General features: G+C 43.5%; 1 protein-coding gene across 2 annotated transcripts in view; it reads right to left on the bottom strand.

Moving 5' to 3' along the window:
- Positions 1-23,014, bottom strand: part of tgfbr3 (transforming growth factor, beta receptor III) — a 108,356-nt gene that overhangs the window by 9,331 nt on the left and 76,011 nt on the right. For both annotated transcript variants that reach the window (XM_015962334.3, XM_015962332.3), the window contains exons 6-15: positions 17,502-17,664; positions 16,945-17,092; positions 13,667-13,844; positions 13,345-13,583; positions 12,708-12,863; positions 9,871-10,011; positions 8,546-8,722; positions 5,491-5,784; positions 4,013-4,103; positions 22-63 (exon numbers count right to left, since the gene is read on the bottom strand). In XM_015962334.3, coding sequence (XP_015817820.3) covers positions 22-63; positions 4,013-4,103; positions 5,491-5,784; positions 8,546-8,722; positions 9,871-10,011; positions 12,708-12,863; positions 13,345-13,583; positions 13,667-13,844; positions 16,945-17,092; positions 17,502-17,664 — 1,629 coding nt within the window. The remainder of the gene's footprint in view (positions 1-21; positions 64-4,012; positions 4,104-5,490; positions 5,785-8,545; positions 8,723-9,870; positions 10,012-12,707; positions 12,864-13,344; positions 13,584-13,666; positions 13,845-16,944; positions 17,093-17,501; positions 17,665-23,014) is intronic.

Below are 23,014 nucleotides of genomic sequence, written 5' to 3'. Positions count from 1 at the left end.
ATAAGATGCAGACAGACTTACCTTCATCAGGGGGTCCGTGTGGTTTTGGAGCGGTTTTATAATCTAAAAGATCCGAAAAAGAAAACAGAAGAACGAAAACTTAATGTATGCTTTCAATTGTGTCAACGTGCTCAGCACACATGTGATTTATTAAATGTAAAATGCTGTGAGTCACCCTGTCACACAAAAGCCCACAGAGCAGCAGATTACTCCCTGCGTTGGGCTGATAATCTGTGGAATGCAGCTCAGAGCCGCGTCTTCACAGACGAACCAGCTGACTCCTGGGAGACCCGCTCATCCATTCACTCCATCTGGAAGCCTTTCAAAAGTCAATCTAGCTGGAATGATGTCTTCACTAACAACACAAAACGTGCTTGTGTGAGCGGCCGGACTAAAGAGGAAGAGCTGGTAGGATTCCAGCTCTTGAGCATAATGGCTGCTTTTATCCTGAAGAAAAGTTTTCATTGTCGTGAATGATGACAGGCAGTCAGAGAAAACTTTAATTTGAGAGGAGGTGATGGAGTGAGGGTGTCTTTCCACCACTCCGTCCCATAGCTCCTCTGACCGTCGGAAGAGGACTGTAGAAACAGATCTTAGGCCTAGTCCACACGTAGCCGGGTTGTTTTAAAAACGAATATCCGCCCCTCCAAAAACTTGCATCCACACCGCCTCGTTTAAAAAAAAAACTCTGTCCACACGTACCCGGATAAATACGTTGTTAAGGACATGCCAGACCTGTAGGTGGCAGTACTTCCCCCGTTCTTAACCTCGTCCTTCGTCTGTGGTCTTCCGCAAGCAGCAGTAATTCCGCTTGCAAAAACAAACAAGCAAAAAGCGCTTGGACAATTGATAAAGCGAGCACAGCTCTGAGGGCATCCATGATGCCGACTAGTGTAAACACAGGTCGCACACGTGATGTCAGCATTTTTTTGTCGCGGAAAGTGACGTTGCGGACCTGAAAACTCCGGTTTTGTCCGTCCACACGCAGACACCCAAAACGGAGAAAACGCAGATCTTCACTTTGGCCGGAGTTTTTAAAAAGATCCGTTTTCGTGTGAAAAAGCTCCGTTTTCGAGTGGATGGCAGGCCAAAACGTAAAAATATATCTTCGTTTTGGCAGATCCCCGGCTACGTGTGGACAGGGCCTTATTCTCCCATAATTTAACTACCTTTTGTGCTATTTTTCAAGCTGAGAAATCAACACAACTTATTTTCTAATTGACCCCACATCCACTATTGTCACTTTTAACCAAATCAAACATTTACATAAAAATGTATATACTGTTTGCATATTGAAGCTGCTGTCAGAGTCTGAGCAGCACTGACTCCACTGACTATATCTGACTCCACAAATGTGAACATTTTTTTTTCCACAAATGCATATTTTCCCTGGCGATGGGGGGCAGTATATACCTAAATCATCGCAATAAATCAGTAGTTTTGTGTTCAAGTAAGACCTTACCAATGGATGCCCATAGGGTCCAAAACCCCTGGGAGAGCAACCTCCAGCCATACAACAAGCACATCAGACTCCCTTTCATCACCGGCAACGAGTGAAGAGGTAAACGTGTAAAACGACGTTCATGAATGACAACACTTTTGTAACCGTTTGTTACAAATCAGTAAATGTGTTTTGTCCTTACGGGCTCCCGTAGAAGGAAACATGGCGTCTAATATGGTGTCACCCGGAGAACCGCTCCCATGTATTTTAGACCCAATTTTTATGGTTATATGTTACAAAGCCGCCAACATTTTTCAAGAACTGGGCATCGTTTAATTATTTGTCAACAATGTTTCGATGGATGTTTCCAGAGATAAACTATAAAAACTACTCATTGTTTCTTTAAAAATGTGCTCAAGGGAAACTGTGCCTAACTTTTCTTTCATTTCATTAATAACTTCAGCTTAAACACAAGTAGATGTGCTAAATAACACATGGCGGTCAGAGGGGCCGACGGCGCCTCTGTCAGACCTCCCCAGGGTGGCTGTGGCTACAAGTAGCTTACCATCACTAGCAGTGTGTGAATGTGAGAGTGTGTGAAAAAGCGCCTTTGGGTGTCTTGAAAAGCGCTATATAAGTTCTATGCATTATTATGTAATAAAACATTAGCCTGGCCTGCCAGACTCATCCTCTGTTTAATTCTGCACAGAGAATGAGTCTGGTAACCCCCCTATTCAAATAACCCCTCCCCGTGAGATTTCTAGCCGAGCCAATCAGCGCTGAGCATCGTACGTCACACACCACAACGCCGAGTTTGTCAAAAATGGCGACTGAATGGGAGTTCGCTGCGGCTCTTTCCTCTGGACACAACAAGTAGAAGCACTAAAAGCCTTTCTTCTAAAGAAAAATGTTTGCGCTGTCACCAGACTCCATTTTTGACTACAACAAAAAAACTACAGCGCCGCGGACGTCACACACAGCGATGCTCAGTTTCTCATAAACAGCAAAGACAGCGGCGGAGTTGGCTGCGGCTCTTTTCTCTGTTCTAAATGACTCAAATGTCTTTAAAACCACAAGTAGAAGCGCTGTTGGGTATTTTTTATAATTGTAACTTTTTGAGGCCTAAAAGATGCCCATTTTGTGTTATTAACACTTCATGAATCTCTTGTGTTTGCCAACTGTGGCTGTTTATGAAAGGTTGAGCAGAGAAGCTTGTTTGCAGTCAAGGATGTTGATTGTGGATTTCCAAGGAAACCTCTGTACCTCTGTAATCTGAGAAGGCCCCGCCTTCTCCATCCTTTGTGAATAAAGCCCCTGACGAACTGGGAGCACAAGGGAGTGATGGGGGGAAAAGCCTCGGAGGAGGTTTTTCCCTGAGTTAACTCTCCATTATTTTGGGGACTCAGGGTAAAATGTCTCCCTTATTGTCATGTGTGTTATTTCAGGTTCCAGGGTTATGGAGATTAAATATTACCCCACATGTAATTACTTAACAAGCGCTAAAAGTATTTCTTCTAAAAAAAAAAGTAAAAGATGTTTGCGCCGTTGCCAGATGCAATTTTTCTTACTACAGCTAGAAAACTACAGCGTTGTGCGATACAGTCGGGATTTCCATCTTTTTTCTGATTGGTTACTTTGAGCTGCCTAGTCCCGCCCCTTAAGTGCTTCTGCCTGTGAGTTACCAGACTCGTTCTCTGTGCAGAACTACACCGAGGACGAGTCTGGCAGACCAGGCTAATAAAACATTACATCCGTAATAATCTTAAATTGGAAAATAACCGCTAAGATTAAGCAGGACCTATGAAACACGGTCATCTGGCCAGCAAAAATGATGTCATTCATATCAAATAATAAGTAAAAGCACTGACTCATACCAACTGCGGTGGTTTAGTTGGCCATTGCTCAGAGTTTAAACATCTCTTCCAATGCGCTGGAGAATGGGCGCTCATGCTATCAGCCCATCTAAGTTTAGGTCATAATCAGAACAATATGACTGAGCGTTAACTCACGACCACACCTCCCGCCAGCTTCTGCCTCAGTCGGATTGTTGCTAAACCCGCTGAGACCGAGCAACACATTGTGGAAGAAGGACCAGAGACGCTGTCTTCATGTTCCTCCCCAAGCTGAGAAGAAAAGAGGATCACCCACCCCCCACCCATCTACTGGAAAAGGGAGGCCACAACAGAAGGTTTAAGTGAAAACAACTGCTGCTTGTTGCTGTGTGACTCCTCTTTTTCCACATCTCCGGAACAGTGCCCTGATCCGGAACAGCGGAGTCGGGTCGGAGCATTAACGCACTCCACTTTAATCAACGCTGTGTTATTGTGTAAACATCTAAATACTCACTGCAGTGCACTAATGGTGTTAATCAATGCACATGCAGACATATCGAAACACTGGAGGTAATCAGAACCAGACGTGGAGAAGTGATGTGGTTTGGGTTCATCTTTATTGTGCTGATCTAAGCTTCACCCAGTAGATTTTTATTTACCACAGTCAGTGTATGGTGTAAAAAGCTAAGAACTAAGTTTAGTTTCTCCCTCGCCAACCTTTTCGGTGTGCATGACTTACCTCCGAGCACAATCAGCTTCTTGGTCAACACCTTGATGTTCAACATCAACTGCACGATTGAATCAGGAGAAACTGAGTCGCAGGTCAAACACTGAAATGTGATGAAATGAGATCATCAGCACTTTAAAAATGGCACATTTCACACCAAACATATAGCTATAAATATATTGTAGAGATAAAAACTAAATGAATGAACAAAGGGGATCTCTAGCATTTGTCAAAAAATCTCCACCAATAATACGTGTTGGACCGAAAGCAACTATTGGACGACCCGGTTGTAGATCTTGCCCGTGTCACTGCGTCCTCGCCATTCCCTGAATTCTCCACTCAAAACACACTTGTGTGTTTAGCAGCAGAACACCACTGGTGTGAGAGGTTCTCTGCTCAGTAACATCTGAGATGGGGAAACAGCCGGCTGCTACCACTTACACTTTAGCACAGACTACTAAAAAGCATCACCCCAGCAAGTCACCCTCAAATCAACATTTTTTTCTGATAAATTATATAAATGCGTGTCTAATTGTGCTGCAGACACGTGTAGTTAATAGTTTTGCACTTTAGTGCATTTTAGTTAAAATTGAAATTTTCTGCCTGAAACTGTCAGTGTTGTGCCGTTGTCGGGTAAAAACTCTTCACTGCATTTGAATTTAAATCTGCTACCGCTATTGGCTAAGAGGTATGCTATGATGTAAACTGGAACATTATGATGTCACAATGTCGTGAGTGTGTGTATTTGTTAGTGGCTCCACCCTCTCGGTCTGCTAGGCAACAGCATTTGTCGCATTTTTCAAACATGAAGAGGGAGTGAAGTAAGTTTCTTGTAGGGGGTGACTTGCTCTTTAAAGTCACAGACAAGAAAAGACATAGAAAACGGTGACTGGTGTTTAGTGCTTTCTCGTTTCCTTTGGCAATGCAGGTTTTCGTTTCTGGCAGAAGTGTCTCAGGGAAGATATGCGAGAGGAGGGGTGAGGGTTCTGTGATCATGTTGGCGTTCAAAACCTAGCTTATGCTGAAGATCCGCTTTAATAGCTTTAATCATGTAAGTTTCTAATGGTCAAGCATAATAGTCAAATAATGATCAAACATTATAAACAGCTGAAATGAAGAACACACAGTATCACAGTATTTTAACAGTATTTTTAAAATGTGTTGGAAAATTGGAAAACAATACTGGAAACTAAAATTATATATAAACATAAATGGAATATAGAATACTGGGAAATTTACTATAGAAACCATTAAACTGGTAAATGTCTCATCCCTGTTATTTTTTTATTCAACATAAGATTTGTAGAAAAAAGATAAATGTTAAATGAGCTGATTTTTCTCTTTTTACCAGGAAAACATCAATCTATAATCATCTGAAACAAATGCTGGTAATACTAAAAAGCCACAGACAAAGTTAAATGAAAAGGCTTGTGAAGTAAAACTATTGAAATGCACAAAAAAAAAGCTATCTAGAAGATTCTGCGGCGTACCTGGGGTAGCTCTTGATTCCTCTGATTCCTCTTTGAGCACACCGACACCTCACAGTGCAAGAATAGAAATTCTGAATTTAACTTGGAGTCGAAGGTGAAACTGAAAGTTTTATTGTCCGTCGTTGCAGAAGAAGGAGAGACGTCGCCCTGATAGATGTAGCTAACAGAGTCGTCCTTGGGGCAAATTGTCTCAATGAGCATGTAGCTGGAGGACACTTTGGAGTTGGAATCGGGAGAAATGAAGCACGATGTGATGGTGAACCCAACGTCTGGGTTGGATGTGGTTGATGTGACCTGTAGAGATTTAAAAAGATATTAAAGCTTTCACTTTCATGTCAACAGACTATTTGTCTCTTTTTTGAAAAACATCTTTAAGTTTTTAAAAAATCAGATATTATGAAGTCTGTGAAAACTTCATTAACTCATTCGTTGCCAGCCGTTTAGATGTTTAGATGTTAATCTAATTCTGTTTTGAGAGCATTTTGATTTTATGATGTTAATCTATTTATGATTTAATGACTTTGTTTTATTTTGTTTTGATCTATGTGAAGCACTTTGTGATTCTATAACAGTGGTAAGTGCTATATAAATAAAATGTACTTACTTACTTACTATTTACTTAAAGGCCTTCGCTGCCAGTATTTCTCACCGTTTCTACAGTTTTTTTAAGAGTGACAGAACGTTGCGCGCTAGGATGCAGGGTATCCGCGGGTCCTTAAAAAGTCTTAAATTTGCTTTTCCAAATTTAAGGCCTTAAAAATCCTTAAAAATGACAAATAATCCTTAAATACAGTTTCCAAAGGTCTTAAATGTCCAAAGACCCAATAAACAAGATTCTTTTATTTCTATAAAATTTTCATAAATTTCTAGTTAGTGTTCAGCATTTTTTGTGTACGATCTTGACGTAAGCGGAACCGTACACATTCAGTTGGTTGCGAAAGGGGGCTATTTTTAGATGAGCACATTAGCTGGTTAAGCTAGTGGGAGCTTGCGCCATGGGGAAGTGCAAGTTTAATGGTAACTGGATGGCTAATTCCACGTTGGCGACGACGTGGTTAGCATCGGTTCCAGGCAATAGCTGGGAATTATAGCTTAAATTTTAAAAAATTGCTTAAATTTGGTCAAAGTGGCCTTAAAAAAGGTCTTAAAAAGTCTTAAATTTGGCTCCCTTAAACCTGCAGATACCCTGGGATGACGTCGAGGCCAAAACAACCAAAACAAAGCAGAGACCTCTTACATCAGGAAGAATCCGCATGTTTCGATCATTATCCGTTCTTTCATAATCTGTTGTTGAATTGTGATCGGCAGAAGCTTTTCCGGTTCGCGCTTCACCTTTTTTTTTACAGGAACGTCCCAAAAGGATCTCCTAACACATGGATTTTCTGCTTCTTGATCATGTGACGTGTGACGTATGTGGATGAAGATCGGCTTCAGAGCTGAGATGTTTGTTCTCTCAGCGCAGGGGCTCGTTCCGTTGCCCACACAGTAAAAAAAATGCAAATTGGCAGTGAATGAGTTAAAGAAGTTGAGTAAGAAACTAGTGTTTCTTTATGCATTGCTCCTTTATTCATTTTTTATTAGAAAACAATATGTATCCAAAACACAAAACTCTAATTTGAGAAGCACAAGCATTTCAGAAAAATACATTTCAGTTATCTGCAATGTTATTAAATATATATATATATATATATATATATATATATATATATATATATATATTGTGTTTAACATTTATGTCTTGAATAAATATGAAAGATTTATGGTTTCAGTGAACATTGATGATTTATTAGCACTATTTCCTAGGGGGCCTGCAACTTTGTAAGGGTGGCCATGGCCACCCCTTAAGCTTGGTTTATGCTTGACGCGTCCGCGAGGTCCGCACGGCTCCGCGCGGCAAACTTGCGTCATTTTAACAACCACACCCCTCCACCGCGCCTCCGCACGGCCCAAACTTTCCGCACCGCGCACCTAGGAAATTTTCTAACCATGCGGACGGTCGGACGCGGAAAAACATGGCGGACTGGCAAGAACTAGTATGGCAGAGGTTCGTAAATACAGACATTTGTATGATTCAGCTCTCAAAGATCACCGAGATCAACATGTTGTTAATAATTCTTGGAGAAATAGCTCGCACTGTCGGAAAAGACGAGGACACTGTTAAAAATGCTGGAATGCCATGTTGTAAACAACAGTCATTTTTACTTCTGTTATGGTGTAGTGTTGGATGCATGCCCTAGAGCTCCATGCTGCCCCCTACAGTTTGGGAGAATATTGGCTCACCGCAGAGACGAGCCGCACGAACCATAAACGCTGCAAGTTGTGTCCATCCGCGAGCCGCATCACCAAGCTTTAGGGGTGCCACTGTTTTCAGTTAGGTTGTAGATGACCTGATTTTAGGGATGCAACAATACCACCTTTCTCCAAACTGATACAATACCGATACTTGGATCTGAGTACTCTCTGATTACCGATACCGATAATTCTACTACACACAAAAAATCAAATGAATTGGAATACAGGTTTTATTTTTTTCTCTGCTTTCAACAGGAAAACTGTGAGGTAGTTAAAAAACAAAACGTATTAATAGAAATTATCACAAAACTAAAATATTAGGTGAACAGAAATGACAAGTTACAGTAAAGCCACTTTCAGGCAACTGCATTAGTATCGGGTAACTTTTACTGTACGGTCCTATCTGATTTGTTAGCTGTTATCTTCACAATAAAATACAAATAAGATTAAATTAAAGTCACATTATTCAGTCTTTTGTATCCAGTCTGAACTGTAAACAGCAGTCCTATAAAAAAAATCTGTCAGACAATAAATTTGATCGGTTACATAAGGGCTTCTTCAGTCCTACAGTATTACATTAATAGGGAGTGTTTGCTTCAGTTAAGCTGTTCACGACTAGATGCATAAAGTAGTCTGTTAATAGTACAACAGACTGTTAGGGAACACACACAGGTGTTTTTTTTTTTTTTCATTTTTTATTTAAAACAAAAATCACAATTTGAGAGTTGGAATGAAGAAAATCATAATATAAATGCAAACATACCGATACAAACACTTCTTTATGCTTGGAAACTGTGTAGAAGGCCTGGCGTGAAGGAGTGTTGAATGGCAGTGTGTCATAGAGCTCCATGTCAAAGGTCACGTCATTGGCCAGTGGCCTGGTTGGCTTCTTATGAGTAGATGTTGAAATCCTTTCATCCTTTCTGTATGTGCAGTTGAACTATGAAGAGAATAAAATGAGCAACTCAAACAGTCAGCAAGGACCACCCCGACATGTCAGCGTTTGGCCAAACTAATGGGCTCGACACACGGGAGGCGATCCGCGGCAGCGGCAAAGGCGTCTACGCGTTCTGTTCCATGGCGAAATCCAAACTTCAGTTGTTTCGTTTGGCTGTGTCAGGTTGGAGGGAATTAAGGTTATTTAAGCGGTTCAGATGTTTCACAAGGTGCTGCTAGAGTTATGTGAAATCTTACTTCTGATTTTACTATAAAACATAATAATAATCAACTTCTCCTTCGTGTTTGCTCGGAGATGTACGGAGCATCCTGTCCGCTCACTGGTCAGTGAATGAAACCTCCGTTGATTGGTCGTCGTCCGAGCGACAGCGCTGAAAAGTTGAAAATGTTTCAACTTTCTGGGATCGCGTCGCTGGGTCGCCTGTGCACGACATGTGCACGAGCGCAAAATTTCACACGCACGTTTTTCGCGTTTCGCTTGGTAGGAGGGAGACCCGCGATTATCGCTTTGTCGCGCATGTCTCATTGAAAATGAATGGAGGAGAGGCGATGTCGCCTCCCGTGTGTCGAGCCCATAAGGAGGGTAACAATGTTGTGAAGAAACATTAGATGTGCTGCCAAGTGGGGGGTCTAAAGCTCAAGAACTAGATGATAAAAAACAAATAAACAAGTCATTATAATTTAAGTACCAAAAGGTCAGGATGGAACATTTCAGGTCAAGTTCATTCAATGAACCTCATGCTGGAGACAGAACATCTGTATACGCATCAAGTCCACTCATCAGAGCTTGGACTTGTCAGCTTGGGTTACAGCTGCTACGGTGCAGAGTTCTCACTCAGCAGTGGCTCAACTCCATGGACGTAATTTTGGGGGGGACATGTCCATCCCCCCCCGTCCCCCCCACACACACACTTTTTCCAAAATCAAGTTTTGACCCCTGCACTTTTTACCATCCAAAAACAATATTACGCTACATTAAATTGACAGTGGTTGAGCTCTAGGACCAAGCGGAAAACAACCGTTTGTGTTGAAGCCTGTTTCCCATTAGAACATACTGAAAAGATCCCCCCCCCCACCCCCCCACCCCCGTGCCCCCCCCCCTTCTAAAGTGAAAATTACGTCCATGCTCACCTCTATGAAAGATGTTGGCTGTTTTTGTTCTGCTAATATCCTATCGTACTCCACTGGGCCACTTGTGAATGGCCCATGTTTGAATTCCTGATCCTCGTCCACCAGACCACCGCCTCCGGCCTGAACAGGATTAATTATCACCTGCAGTGCACAGAGAAAGCTGTTACAACATCTCAGTCACATTCACAAAAGGAATTTCCACAGTTTTATTAAACACACTGACGGCATCTCACGCAGAAGTTTGAATCTTCGAGAGGGGTCAGATAAACGTTGATGCTTCTATATTTTGTAGGATCAACAGAAATAAAGCATGTTTGCCTTAGAGGAGTAAAAGCACATCCGAGGTTTTGGATAAGCCCGCTGCATCAAACGTGTTTGATCTAATGACTAGATTGCAGTCTGAGAAAAGCAAAAACTAGAGCTGCGCTGATGTCTGGACAGACCAACAGGGCCACTGTTGGACTAAATTATCACAGCAAAGATGAGGCAACAATCCAAACTGGTTATCGTCAAGGCAATAGAAATGCAGCAGTAGATCCAACACAAAAGATGACATTGGAGATATGCCCAGGGATTCAATCTGCTTCAGTGTTGCTCAAAATTTCCCCTGACAGAAGATTTCAAAAAGCCAGAGAGGAAGTGATTCATCGTTGCCTGTTAGAACAAATACGCTGAATCAATGCGTTCTGTTATAATGATGAATGAAAACTGAACGTGATAAAAGCAAAGGTTCACATTACAGCGACTGTCCACAGTTTTATACGTAGCTGATGAGGACAGACTGCATGTGACCAAAAGGCCTCAGACTTTCCTTTTAGATGCAACCTCTATTAAAGTTAGATTGGTTTATCCTGGCCCATCCCTTTAGTTATGCTGCTATAGATTTAGACTGATCAGATTTCCTTGCACTACTGACTTTACTCTCTTCTCATTCCATGTTTCTATTGCTGCCATGAACTTTCTTCTCTCTATGATGACTCGTACAACATTCTTAGTTTTATGTCCATCCTGCCTCCTGGCTGGAAGGTTCTTCTTATCGAAGGATTTCCCTTTCCATAGCGTGACTCAAGCTGGGACCCTAACCCTAACCCACATCCTATATGAAACCTTATTGCTCCTCCTGAATGAGAAGTTTGACCACTTATTTAAACCTGCCTTCCAGCACCTTAAAGCAAACTTCATATGATCCCAATGAGAATATGTCTCCCTCTTTAACAACTGGGACTATCACCTAGGTCTGAAACTCCAAAGGCATTCTCCAGGCTAAAGACCAAAGGTGACAGATCATTTGCTGCTGTGGGCCCCAGACTCTGGAACTCTCTCCCCCTGAGCCTGAGATCAGTGGACTCAGGGGTCTCCTTTAAAAAGCAGCTGAAAACTCACCTGTTCAGGCTGGCTTTTGTATGACCTTCTTCACCACTCTCTCTTTATTCTGCTCTCCCCACCTATTCCACCTTCCTCAGGATCCACTGGTTTCCCTCTTTCCTGTTCACTCTCTCCCCGGCTTTCCACGGGAGCCGTCAGCAGCACGTTACTGCGGCAGCACGTCTTGCTCGCGTAAGCTGCTGCTTGGCCCTTCCCACGAGATGCAAAGCAGCAGGGGAGCAGCTGTCACCGACCGAGCACGAAGTCACACGAGTGACTTCGTCAGTAAACACAACAACAAGCAGGAGAAAACTACAACATGGTTTGTGTTTTATGTTCTGTCCGTTTTATAATCGCCAATACGGACCTGAAAAACAAAGGAGACCGCTAGCTAGGTGATAACTTCTCATGGGGCCGCACAGTTAGTAACCTTTTTTAAAAGTAAAGCGACCGGAAGGCAGTAAGTTTCTTTATTCTGAAAATCTCGGGAGCTTCTCTCCATTTCCACATCCGATTTCATGTCTTTCCTTCCCCAAAACTGTCGAACTTGACCCGTTTCAGAGGCGTCGCGCGTAGAAAATAGAACCGGCGCGTAAAGGCCGCGACATGCTGCTCCTGAGACGCGGCCAACTCGCGCTGCTGACGGCTCCAGTGGAAAAGGTTCTGTTGACCACAGCGGTTCCTATCAGCAGCTATGACGTGCTGCTGACGGCTGCTGTGGAAAGCCGGGGTAACTCTTTCTTTACATTTTTTAATCACAACTTTCTATTTTTGCTCATTTTAAATATATTTTTAACCATTTTCTAAATTCGTTTTTTATTTTTACATTTTTTTTGTTTGTATTTGTGAAGCGCCTCGTGATTTTTATCTTGAGAGGTGCTATAGAAAATATATCTTCTTCTTCTTCTTCTTCTTCTTCTTCTTCTTCTTCTTCTTCTTCTTCTTCTTCTTCTTCTTCTTCTTCTTCTTCTTCTTCTTCTTCTATGTGACACTAAAGAATACAGGCAGCCATGACAGCCCCACAACACCCACAGTGTTCTACATCTCAGGACTAATCATTCACCTCTGGTGTCCTGCCACTCAGGGTTTTATTTTTTGGCTACTTAAGGAACTTCTGTCATGTCTGAAGTGGACTGATTTCCACCCAAGTCCTCAGACTCCACCTCCTCAGTGGAGGGCATGGTGACCAGATTAAGGAGAGCTTCAGTGATCTTTCCTCCGCCCAACAATATCTTCAGTCTGGTTCCCCAGTTCCCCACCCAAACCAAACATAGCCTGGGATGGGCCCTCGTTTCCTTTTCTGAGTCGTCCAACACGTTTCCAGAACTTTTTTTTATAACAGAGTTCATGTTTTCCTTAGAGTCTAAGCTAGATAACGGAGTTATCATGGATAGCTCAGAAAAATGTTTCCTAGTGTCTAAAAAGTCCAGATGATCTTGATGGTGTTAACCGTGGGAGAAAAACATACTCACATTGTTTATATGGAGGACCTTCACATTATCAGACATAGGAAGCATGGTGGTCTTACACCCAGTCAGAGGAGTCTCCAGCATGTAATGGGTGGCATTAACCACTGCTTTGCATTCTGGGTCTTGTAGTGTAAGGCTGGCGTTGGTGAACCCATTCGCCTGAGGAAACATCAAAACATGGCAGCACTGGATAAGAACACTTTTCCTTTAATAGCTCACTTTAAGATTAGTGAAAAACAAGAAGCAGAAGTGTCACAGAAACCCTGACATGCTTGTGTCAAACTAAGTTCTCAAGAATAAACAAATCCCACAAGGTGGTCTTGTTCCAGCTCCTAATTACAGACTGTGCCAGTTTCCATTCTGTGGTGGGGGCGGACTGAGCCATCCCCAAGTTTGGTCGCCAAATGTTTGGAACAGTGCCCCTTGCCTCAGTGTCCGCTCATAAGGAGACGGTTCCCTTCATTATACTGTTGGACCTCACCCAAAAGAACTAGCACTCTTTAACAACATTGATGTGCACATCTCTGGAGTACGTAGATTTTGTGAGAATTTAAAAAACAGATTAACTTCTTGGATATATTATCAGTTACTTGGTCTCAACTGTGAAAAATCTGATTAAAATGAACAATATCATACTCACTTTCAGGCTTTCTTTGTCAACACTGACCACCATCCTCTTGTCCTCACACTTCACATGGACACCAATGTCAAGAACGTTACGCTCCTCAAGATCAGGAGGAAAGATTGGGAAGCCACCAGGCAAGGGGTGAGGGAATGAAAAGGGCTGACCGGAGAGCCGTGATGCAGGTCCGTTATTTAGCCGAGGACCAGAATTGAACTGGGGGAGAAAGGGGACGCCATCTGGACGAGCCACCGCATCTGAAAGTCATGCAGAGCCACGTGAGGTTGATTCACAGCCTGAGAAATCTCTCACCATGACTACGAGATCTGGTTTTAATTACCTGGCTCTCTCAGTCGGATGTTGAATTGGGTTGCCACTGGTGTGTTGGTGTAAGACGTTACTGGACTGTAGCCATGTTCCTGTGCCCAACTGATCAATGCTTGCGGCCCTGAAGGCAAGCTCTGTCTGGGGTACTGTGACACACTCATGTGAGAGTTCACGCTCATTGTGTCAGAAGCCTGCAGAAAAGAAAGTCCAGTACATGTTTCTTTCATTCGTTTGAGGTGATTAGACATGTTGTTTAAGTTTAAGCATCGCCACTTTTATCCTTCAAGTACAGCCCTGCACTGACTCTGCGTGAATCACGTGAGCGAGTGTGAGGTAATGGGCGTGTCACAGCTCGATCAATGCAGAGGAACCATCGAGCTGCTCCCCATGTGAGCGAGGACTCATTCTTTCTCACAGCCATTTCCCACACAGTCAAATCTCTTGAGCAACACTGAGGAGAGCAGGCAGAAGTCATGCCTCGGTTTCCTTAGGTCATCGTATCAGTTGCATAGCTGACTATCTTTCAAGCGCTCTGATTGCACAAACACAGAATGCTGTGTATCCTTGTTGGCAATGGAAATTTAAAAATCGTCAGTATACTGGTGTGAAGAAAATCAGTTCCTCTGGCATTTCATGTCAACTACTGTACAATGAAGAATAGATTTGCCAGTTGCTCAAGATAATAAATGCAAGCTGATCATGATTGTTGATCAAAGGTTTACAGGAAAAATGGTGATTGTAGAAGGTTTTTGTAATGCAGATCACCATAAAACTAGTTTTAGATGTATAATTTGCAGTAAGGAAAATAACCAGTTTTGCACAAAGTTGAACACTCTTTCCCACACTTCTGATTTTCAGCAATCATAAAATGAAATTATTGATTTTAAAGGATTTTATCTGTTCAATACTTTGTGAAACTTTAATCAATACATTAGCAGTGGTCTCTAGTGGGAATGGATCCCTTGTAAACTGTACTGTGTGTGTGTGTGTGGGTGGGTGGGTGGGGGTATTTGGATAAAGTTAGGGATATTTGGACATCTCTCTTCTGATTGGATAACAGCAAACTGACTCTGTTTGCTCTGCATCGTTGATGTTTTATCTTCACAAATAACCAGGGTATCTGCAGGTTTAAGGGAGCCAAATTTAAGACTTTTTAAGACCTTTTTTAAGGCCACTTTGACCAAATTTAAGCTATTTTTTTTTTATTAAATTTAAGCTATAATTTCCAGCTACTGCCTGGAACCGGTGCTAACCACATGGCAAACGTGGGATTACCACCCAGTTACCATTAAACTTGCACTTCCCCATGGCGCAAGCTCCCACTAGCTTAACCAGCTAATGTGCTCATCTAAAAATAGCCCTCTTTCACAACCAACTGAATGTGTACGGTTCCGCTTACGCCAACATCATACAAAAAAAAATGCTGAAGACTAACTAGAAATTCTTGTTCATTGGGTCTTTGGTAATTTAAGACCTTTGGAAACTGTATTTAAGGATTATTTGTAATTTTTAAGACTTTTTAAGGACCCGCGGATACCCTGAATAACGCAAGCTTGGAGGAGCTTCTGCTGTCTGGTGGTGTTGCTAGTGCTAATGGTTAGCTTCTGAAATGAAAAAAAAATCTTTTCAACGTGAGGCTGGAAAACTAAAATTCTGGCAGAACACTGAACAGAGCTGAGAAGTAAGGGTGTCTCAGCGATAATATATTAGCAGCCTCTAAAGCGGAGGTTCACTGAGAGAAACGTGTGTCACGTGCTTTTTTTGAACACGCTAGGTCATGCTGCCTTTCACGTGCTTGCATGATGTGAAACTTGTCTTCAACCCACATTTTCTGCATTAGCTGTCGAAAGAAAACAGGCAGAGAAAGGTTTTAGTGAGAAAAGGCCCGTCTCTTCTACATTAGAGGGAACAATTTGCATTCGTAGACTCACCGTGCCTCACAACTGAGTGATGTGTTTACTTTGCAGCCAGGAGAGAGCAGACTGACTCTCGTCTAGTGTAAGCTAACCGTTAGCATTAGCAATTTCCCAACATGGCGGAACACGTTCGGGCTTTTTATTTGTAGAGATAACACATGAACAATGCATGCAAGGAAGAAGAGCGAAAGGAATCAGTGGAAGAGTTGTGTTGTTATTAACCAATCAAGCGCAAGATGTTTGCACATCATGAATATTAATGAGTAAGACTCCAAATATTGTTGTTTTCTAACCCCACTCCTTCGACTAACTTCAAAAAATGGCTCTATGGCATTCATTCATTCACACTAGAGCCCACAGCAGACTAAGTGAAATAAAGAGTACTTTAATAAAAAAAAACCTATGTGTCACGGCTGCCAGCCTGGGGAGTGAAAAGCAGGAGCCAGGATCACCCAGGTCTAGTGATCAGCCGGACACCGCCCCTCCTTCCTTCCTTCCTTCCTTCCTTCCTTCGATCCTTCCTTCCTTCGATCCTTCCTTCCTTCGATCCTTCCTTCCTTCCTTCCTTCCTTCCTTCCTTCCTTCCTTCCTTCCTTCCTTCCTTCCTTCCTTCCTTCCTTCCTTCCTTCCTTCCTTCCTTCCTTCCTTCCTTCCTTCCTTCCTTCCTTCCTTCCTTCCTTCCTTCCTTCCTTCCTTCCTTCCTTCGATCCTTCCTTCCTTCCTTCGATCCTTCCTTCGATCCTTCCTTCCTTCCTTCGATCCTTCCTTCCTTCCTTCGATCCTTCCTTCCTTCCTTCCTTCCTTCGATCCTTCCTTCCTTCCTTCCTTCGATCCTTCGATCCTTCCTTCCTTCGATCCTTCCTTCCTTCCTTTTGATGAGTTTAACTTTTATAGTTAAACTCTTGAGTGATCCTGTGGGATCTTGTGCTCGTTGGTTTTTAAGGTTAACTTCGTTTGTTGCAATTTTATTTTCGTTTTTAAAACACCTTCTTCCGGTAAAACTTTAAACATAAGTTTTAACCAGGTGTTTTATGTCAATGAATTGTTTTAGAACTTTTATCAACTTTGTGGATTTATTAACACCTTCTGTTTTGGTGAAACTTTTAATAAGTTTTAGCCAGGTCTTTTTAATGTTGGTAACTGCTCTTTTAATGTTAACCTTTTTGAGAGTATTTTGTTTAGCATTATCTTAATAATGCTCGCCATCTGTTTGCTTGTGTTTTTAATACCTTTTTGTACAAATAAACCCATTTTAAACTCCTCCGCCAGTTTTTATGTTATCCCCATCCTTCACAGTTTACCATCTCATGTCGGGGACGTAACACTATGATATAAAGTCAGATTGTTCATATCTTTAGTGTTGCAGCCTGCTTACCACCACATACAGCTTCCCATTCACACTGTGGGTTTTGACAACCCAGTTGACCGACTTTTCGCATTTGAGCAGCAAGACGACGTCACTAACCACCAGGCTGCTTTCTTTCAGAGGCTTTATATCCACAAACACTTCAACCTGGTAAGAACTGCAGAAATGAGATGAGAAAAGAAAAAAGTACAGCATTATCACATCATCCGTGTCTGGCCAACTAATTAAAAAACTAGATTTATTCCTAGAATGAAGCAGGCATATGCAGCGCAGACGAGAGAGCCCCCAGAGTGCAACACAGCACCAAAGCTTTCACAGATCTGCAGAATTCAGGTTATCGGAGCAGCAAAACATGAGGCTGTTCAATCACAACTGTTTCTTCAAGATCCTGTCTCTCAGTGTCATTCTCAAAGAGAATACCTGCACAAACAGTTAAACCTCGTCTTCCGTCATGTTTGTTCACATCCACAATAAACAACATGAAGTTCAGTGAGAACACCCTGTCTTCAGAAATAAATCATATCTATTATTGGCCTGGCCTTTTTTTTTATTTTTTGGCTGCTCACCTGCTTGAGTCTGGGGATTGAAGCTCAATAATGTGGACTTCTCTGTTTTTCTCGGGTGCAGACAGAACACAACCTCTGGATGCTTGTGGCTCCTCGTAGCTGCCCAGGTATTTCAGTGACAGAAATGAAGAGTCAATCTCACAGGTGTCAGAAAGCCCCAGATCTGAAAACAGGAGAGTAAAAGAAATAAAAAAAATACTTTTCTAGTGACAAAGAAGCTGGTATTCCATGGAGCTGGGAAAGAAATACAATCCCCTAGGAGGTCAATTCAAGACAATAACTAATTGAGTGGGGACAAACGTTGTAGTTAAAGGGAGACAAGGCAGTTTTGGCTTGCTTTTAGCACCCCCAGTGTCCGTATAGCACGACCAAAAGCCAAACGTATCTCCTCGCTGTGCGTTCGTCTTTTTAACACCTTTTTCTAACAGCTGAAAAGCCTCCTCAGATTTTATTAGCGTCTACAGAAGTGATTCATGATTAAATTAAACAAATCAGCTGTGTTCATGATCTAAAGCATGCAAGAAACATGCTGGAAGCAGACTCCAGCGTCAGGTATGTCAGCTCCATTTTGTCTAAGCCCGAGACCAGACCGGCACTCTGAAGTTGCAAGTGCAATATTCTGGCAACAGGGGGCGATGGGGGTCTGAGTGACATCTCATTACCCTGTAAAGCCGGGCGTACACTGTGCGACTTTTTCACTTTTTTGAGCCGATTTTCTAGTCGTGCGAGAATCCACGAGATCGGGGCGAGTTTTGCGCCGAGCGTCGTGTAGTGTACAGGGGGTTACGAGAGGCAATTAACACCACGTGACCAGCCGCCGATCAGCAGTCGTGAGGTCGCACAAACTTCTGGCGTGTTTAAAATTTTGCTCGTCCCTCGTGAGGGTATCGCACTGTTGAAGCGGCGCTGCGAGCAGCTGCGACCCAAAATGTATCAGAACCGCTCACGGCGCATGCGCAATCCTGCATCAACGCCGCTCCCCGCTATTTCCCTAATAACACACGCTGTTCGTTTTATTTCTACACGTTTTTTTACTCACAAAGATTGACAAGAAAGCGTGTTTGTCGTGTTCATGTCAAATTAAACTGATCACAAAACACAGATTTACTTTCTTTATTTCGTTTTCCTCATCCAACCCCCATAAATCCCTGTGTGTCCTCCTGCAGCACTCCCGAAGGACAACAGGCAAAACAAGACAAAAAAGTCTGACGTGTTGAGTAAAAACTGCTATTTTTAGCATATTTTTAGGGACGACGTGTTGCTACCAGACGTACAGTGTGAGCAGTCAGGTCGCATCCGAGAACTGGGTCGTGCAGCGTGAGCACATGACTCGTGAGATCTGCTCTGCAAGGAAGTCGTACAGTTTGAGCTGAAGCTGAGTGCTACGAGTGAAAAAGTCGTACAGTGTACGCCCGGCTTAAAGGGTTCATTTGAGAACACACTGGCTCAAGAAAATGATTTAAAGATATGAAAAATTTGCCTAGCAACTCTTTAATTCATCAACATATGAGCGTCAAGAACACCTGAAGCACAAGTTTAATAGCTGAGTTCTCTTTGCCAAGTTTGAATTAATACATAGTTTTATATTTTCAATGAATATCTGAAAAATATGTCATTTAATCACCAGCAGGCTTTCTCTTCAATTCAAAAGTTATTTTTTTCCTTTATAAAAACGTTTCACATTTTGAGGAGACTAGACACCAAGCCGTGATTGTTAAGTTTTGTCATGCCGCTCCTAAAGGTGTTTGTCCTCCACAGTCCCTGTGCAGTCCCTGGTGATCTGAGCTTCAGCTCTAACAGAGAGATGCTCATGGACCACCGCAGCACTCCAGTTTTTCATCTCAGCTGATTTTGTTCAAAAAGCAAAACTTACGTCCCGTTTTTACTTTCAATTTAAATATAGTTGCTTGCAGGAGCTCGGCGGTAACTCCCCGAGTGATTATGACGCCTCTCTCTTACGCTCCGAGGCGCAATATCTATTTATAAGTCAGACAATTACCGCAATATTACTACCAGGTGAGGTGGAAGGAATGCCGCAAAATTTGCACAGTGCCAAGCCGGCATGACGTGTTTATAAGACACACCGTTGCGGTCATTTACGCCAATTTTCCATCACGGTGTGTCTTGTGAAAAGGGCTTCTGTTGATTCTGCAATGTTGATGTTTTATCTCCACTAATAACACGGACCTGAAAGAGTTCTGCCATGTTGGAGCTGCTGATGCTAATGGTTAGCTGTTCTCTGCTGTCTCCTGGATGCTAAATCAACATCATCATCCCTGACACAAGCCAAGATGGGAGAGTCTAGGAATCCTAATTTACAGTGTGACATTAAATTTACCGGCTTTTCTAATCCGAGCGTTTCCTCGTTTATTTCCTATCCACAGCTAATGCAGAAAACGGGTAGAAGACTATTTTTATGTTCAGCCTGCATGTAAAACTGACAGATTATGTTAATGAATAACAAGTTAAAATCTTTGAAAGTCTTTGAAACACCACGAGGTGTGTCACTGGGAAGGTATAACAAAATAAGAGCATGTCTGAAACACAGAATGTCTCAAAATAATTTTTAATATTTGATATTTCAGGTTCTTTACGTAGTTTTTGGTGTAGATTCAAAACTAATTGAAAATGTAATTCATTGCATTTTTATAAATGCTTCAAAGCAGCGCTAATAGAGGTCTGGCCTGCCCAGTGAGAAAGGTTTGAACTGAAACGCGATCTTTCCGAAATATAAATGTATTTAAATCTAATACTTTTCAGTAAAGGAAAAAAAGATCCTATCCAAATGTAGAATCACAACTGTTCCAAAAGCATCTTTTAGTTTTCATCCTTTAAGCACAAGACGAAAACATATCAAATGCCTCCTTATTTGGATAAAATAACTTTGGAAGTGTAAACCGAGAGTTGGCGGTTTCCTCTCAGGAACCCTTGTGCCACTCTGAAGCGCTGACGAGAGCCTGTGTACGAGGCCAGCTGAGTGAAAATTTATTCATCTTAATAAAACACCACTGAAGGTGTAAAAAAGTGGAAATTTAAAGCTCTGAATTTGAAGCAAACGTGGTGGCGCTCTGGAGTTCTGCCAAACCACAGCCGACAGCGACACAAGGCGAGTGCTGGACGACTGAGCAGCGTTCTGCCCTCCTCAGTCTCACAAAAAGTGGAAAGGACCGACACCTACGTGGTGATAAACTGAAAATTTCAATTATAAATAAAAAAAAACAGTCAAATGTCACTCCAGACGCATTTTATTATGAAATAATAGTGTAAGGTTATGAAGTTCGGAATTTTCAGCTCCACACAGCTGCCCCCTGTACACAGTAACACCCGTGTATAAAAGCCAAGGTCGGGTGTTCCTCAGACTGTTTACATTCCAGGAGAAGAGTCCGAAGGAGAAGAAGAACGCTTTTACTTAATCAAAGTACTTTATTTGTGATTAAAAAAATTAAGCAAAACAGATGTTGATCAATAATTAATCAAGTGAATGATCTGTGGAATAAAGATGTCATGATTTATGTGTTTAATGAAAACAGGACTATTGCACAGACAGACTGACCCTCATCTCCATAGAAACGCATGACACATTGTTCCAACCAATCAGAGCTTTCGGCTGCCGCAGGAGAATCTGGCTTGTTGACTTAAAAGTGTCCAATCCGCTTTACTAAAACTTATCAACAATTCAGAGATATAAAACAAGGCACTCCTCCTTGAACCGTCACCTTATCGTGGTGGAGGAGTTTGAGTGCCCTAATGATCCTAGGAGCTATGTTGTCTGGGGCACTTAGTGCCCCTGGTAGGGTCTCCCATGACAAATTGGTCTTAGGTGAAGGGTGAGACAAAGAACGGTTCGAAGGATCTTTCATGGCGGTTAAAACGAAGAGTCGGAGTACCCGGCCCGGAGGGTTACCGGGGTCCCACCCTGGAGCCAGGCCTGGGGTTGGGGCCCGTGAGCGAGCGCCTGGTGGCCGGGCTTTCGCCCATGGGGCCCGGCCGGGCCCAGCCCGAACCGGATACATGGGCTCGTCCAACTGTGGACCCACCACCCGCAGGAGGAATATGAAGGGTCCGGTGCAATGCGAATCGGGTGGCAGACCAAGGCGGGAGCCTTGGCGGTCCAATCCCCGGACAAGAAAACTAGTTTTTGGGACATGGAACGTCACCTCGCTGGCGGGGAAGGAGCCGGAGCTTGTGGCAGAGGTTGAGCGGTACCGGCTAGATATAGTCGGACTCACCTCGACACATTGCATTGGCTCTGGAACCCGAGACCTGGAGAGGGGTTGGACACACTACTTTGCTGGAGTTGCTCCGGGTGAGAGGCGGAGGGCTGGGGTTGGCTTTTTGTTAGCCCCGAGACTCTCTGCCTGTGTGTTGGGGTTTACCCCGGGGGACAAGAGGGTAGCTTCCTTGCGCCTTCGGGTCAGGGAACGGGTCCTGACTGTTGTTTGTGCTTATGGGCCAAATATAAGTTCAGAGTACCCACCCTTTTTGGAGTCCCTGGGACGCGTGCTAGATAGTGCTCCATCAGGGGACTCCATTGTCCTGCTGGGGGACTTCAATGCTCACGTGGGAAATGACAGCTTGACCTGGAGGGGTGTGATTGGGAGGAACGGCCCACCTAATCAGAACTCGAGCGGTGTTTTGTTATTGGACTTCTGTGCAAGCCGCAGTTTGGCCATAACGAACACCATGTTCGAACATAAGGATGCCCACCGGTACACTTGGTACCAGGGCAGCCTAGGTCACAGGTCGATGATAGATTTTGTAGTCGTATCATCTGACCTGCGGCCGTATGTTTTGGACACCCGAGTGAAGAGAGGGGCGGAGCTGTCAACTGATCACCACCTGGTGGTGAGTTGGATCAGATGGCAAGGGAACATGCCGCGTAGACCTGGCAGACCCAAACGCATAGTGAGGGTCTGCTGGGAACGCCTGGCAGAAGAACCTGTCAAGACGGTCTTCAACTCCCACCTCCGGCAGAGCTTTGACCACGTCCCGAGAGCAGTGGGGGACATTGAGTCCGAGTGGGCCTTGTTCCACTCTGCGATTGTCGAGGCGGCTGTTGCTAGCTGTGGTCGTAAGGTGGCCGGTGCCAGTCGTGGTGGCAACCCCCGTACCCGCTGGTGGACACCAGAGGTTCGGGGAGCCGTCAGGCTGAAGAAGGAGGCCTACAGGGCGTGGCTGGTCTGTGGGTCTCCGGAGGCAGCAGACAGGTACCGGATAGCCAAGCGGGGTGCAGCAGTGGCAGTTGCCGAGGCAAAATCTCAGGCGTGGGAGGAGTTTGGTGAGGCCATGGAGAAAGACTATCGATCGGCTCCAAAGAGGTTCTGGCAAACTGTCCGGCGCCTCAGGAGAGGAAGGCAGCAACTCGCTCACACTGTTTACAGTGGGGATGGGGAGCTGCTGACGTCAACTGAGGCTATAGTCGGACGGTGGAAGGAATACTTTGAGGAGCTCCTCAATCCCACCAATGCGAATTCCGAGGAGGAACCAGAGCTGGGAGGCCTGGGGATGGACTG

Source organism: Nothobranchius furzeri, chromosome 16 (genome assembly GCF_043380555.1).
Source record: "Nothobranchius furzeri strain GRZ-AD chromosome 16, NfurGRZ-RIMD1, whole genome shotgun sequence".
Classification (NCBI taxonomy): Eukaryota; Metazoa; Chordata; class Actinopteri; order Cyprinodontiformes; family Nothobranchiidae; genus Nothobranchius; species Nothobranchius furzeri.
This window is presented reverse-complemented; position numbering and strand designations above follow the sequence as displayed.